Here is a 2,500-nt window from a genome sequence, read left to right on the forward strand (position 1 = left end):
CCTGTCACTAGTTTTGATTGAAATCAATGCCGTTAACAACTGTTTTAGTTACAAACAAATATTCTTCGATCGCATTTAATCCTTTGGGTATGTCGCGAACTTTGGACCATGGACTTTAGGGTTGAACTGGACATTGACCAAAATAGTGCAACTAAAACCTACGCCAGCGTTACTCGCGGCTCGCGGCTTCACCCCTTGCATATCACGTTCTCTCGGCGGATTTTCGAGCAAAAGAGAGACTGCCAGTTGTTTTTTATTTCGTTTCTCGTGATAGTTCCACTGTCACGCAAAAAAAAAAAAAACAGAAAAAAAGTTCGAAATCGTTTAATGAAAAAGACTAAGAACTTGGAATGTTGTTGGGAACAAATCTTTTAAATTACCTGTCCAATTCTTAGGTCTGTACGGTACATCGTTTCTGGTTTCTGAATTATTTGTAGAAGTATTTTAAGCAATTGTATAGAGTTTTGCATAGAGAGGCCATGTGGTCCACCAATATGGCGACCGGCAATCAACGAAAACATGAAAGCGCTTACTTTTCGCGCATGAGACAAAACGTTTGTATATGAACAAATCTCCTAACGTACTTGGCTCAAACTGCTGAGATTCATAGGGGTGTTTTCTTTCCCAACCAAAATAGCTTGGTATCATGATGTCACGGAAGGTGGCAATTCGGAAATTCAAAATGCTGTCTTTGCAAAACGAAAGACGTCACGGAAAAACGACTTATTTCTCGGTTCTCTTCAATCTACTTTAAATGATGATGGCGTCACTGTGAAAACACATCTATTGTTTTCTTTCTTCTCTCGAGAGGTCCAGTGGCGGCCCAAGTTTTGTAGACTTTGTACCGTCCCTGCTCAAGACCTATTAAAATCTCCCTTTAATTCCACTATAGTTAGTGGAGGGAGACTGGTTATTAAAGCCGGTAACTTCAAAGACCGAACTTTTCGCATGTCACGTGATTTTGATGGTGCGCACGAAATGTTAAAATGGCAGCCAGTCTGTAGTCATATCTTACAAATTGCGCGTTTTTTCCCCCGCTTGATCGAAGATCGAACAACTATATATTCAAAGTTTGTCAAAAAGTGTATTCCCGAGTTATGCCGGGTGTCAACTGCTCAGTTTATGACTGCGGTTCATGTAGAAGAACCAAAGGTGCCCTTGGCAAAGGATGATGCACGCAAGAGATTGCGGACCAGTGGCTGTGAGAGATCAAGAAAACCAGGGAAATGGACCAGGATTTTAGAAGACAGATCAATGATGACACGATCTACACTTGCGAGAAGCATTTCGACCCCGAGGATATTGAAATATGTAAGTATCGCTTTATGAATTCATCCACAATTACTTAAACCCTCGCAACGTCTTCACACATTCTTAAAACCATAGTTTACAAAATGGTGGAGATCACTGGTGATCATTGAAGTAAGCTCTTCTTCCTTTGCTAAAAGAAAACTTAATTTATGAACTATTTCGTTTTCCCTTTGTTACAGTCTACTCCAGAATGTCCAAAATCGTCTCAAAATCGTCTCCCCATACGAAAAGTTCGTCTGCGCTGTCCGCCATATTGTTTTCGAGTGTGCACCTTCACGATCACGTGACTGGTACCTTCAACCTAAAAGCTCGTTCTTTTGTTTAACCCTTTGAAGTTCTCTGGCTTTCATAACCAGTCTACCGCCACTAACTATGATTCCACGCACGAACCGTCGTTAAATGACCACAAGCATAATTGAACATCTCCCTTCCCCTCGGCAGCATTTCTAGCACTTCGGTAAACTAGTAATAGCCAAAGCAACAACGATATCAAATTCGTTGGTTCATTAGTTTCTATAACTTCAGGAATACATATTCATGTCATACCTGTTGATTTGTAACTTCATTGTCTCCGCGGGGTTTGAACCACAAAGTGTACACATCATTGGAATACAACCCAACAATCAGTAGGAGGAAAATGAAGACGGAAGTCAGCGAAATTGATTGATATGCCAGTTTCAGCTTTTCATTTGTCCAGTAATGGTCACAGGACCTCACAGCTAACTCTTTTCCAAAAGCTTGGAGAATGAACCCACGCATGGTCAAAATCACTGCGAAAATCCAAGTACATGGAATAATTACCTATAAAGAAATAACTAAATAACTAAATAAATAAATAAATAAAAATGTGAAACTCGTAATATTTACGTGACAGAGCATCCCTAGTGCAAAATTGCTTAAATGCGTCATCAGGGCATAATCGTACTTATACATTTTGTTTTTTCCACGTTGACAGGAGTTTTGGAGACGCCAGGCTCGAGGTCTTACTGAATCACAGCCGCCCCACCAAGCTCAGAGTGAGGGAAAGCCAACATGGCCGACAAAATTATATAAGGATTTGTATGGGAATCCCGCAACCTCGTCCCTAGGGCCTTTTCCTCTGCGATTTTCAAAATGGCGGCTCGTCTGGAGAAGACCCTGGCCAACGCTGAACTAACACCTTTGTTGATTAGCCCATTCATATGAACAC

The 2,500-nt window shown here is 41.0% G+C and overlaps 1 protein-coding gene and 2 long non-coding RNA genes across 3 annotated transcripts in view; 2 read left to right on the top strand and 1 right to left on the bottom strand.

Moving 5' to 3' along the window:
- The window catches only part of LOC138021269 (uncharacterized), a 102,987-nt gene that overhangs the window by 79,504 nt on the left and 20,983 nt on the right, over window positions 1-2,500 (top strand). The window lies entirely within an intron of this gene.
- LOC138021329 (uncharacterized) overlaps window positions 1-2,500 on the top strand; it is a 31,798-nt gene that overhangs the window by 28,345 nt on the left and 953 nt on the right. The window contains exon 3 of the long non-coding RNA XR_011126353.1: window positions 2,267-2,500. This exon is cut by the window's right edge and continues 953 nt beyond it. This is a non-coding gene — a long non-coding RNA (uncharacterized lncRNA). The remainder of the gene's footprint in view (window positions 1-2,266) is intronic.
- LOC138021199 (neuropeptide FF receptor 1-like) overlaps window positions 1-2,500 on the bottom strand; it is a 32,145-nt gene that overhangs the window by 10,701 nt on the left and 18,944 nt on the right. The window contains exon 4 of the mRNA XM_068868083.1: window positions 1,858-2,112. Coding sequence (XP_068724184.1) covers window positions 1,858-2,112 — 255 coding nt within the window. The remainder of the gene's footprint in view (window positions 1-1,857; window positions 2,113-2,500) is intronic.

Source organism: Montipora capricornis, chromosome 1 (genome assembly GCF_036669925.1).
Source record: "Montipora capricornis isolate CH-2021 chromosome 1, ASM3666992v2, whole genome shotgun sequence".
NCBI lineage: Eukaryota > Metazoa > Cnidaria > Anthozoa > Scleractinia > Acroporidae > Montipora > Montipora capricornis.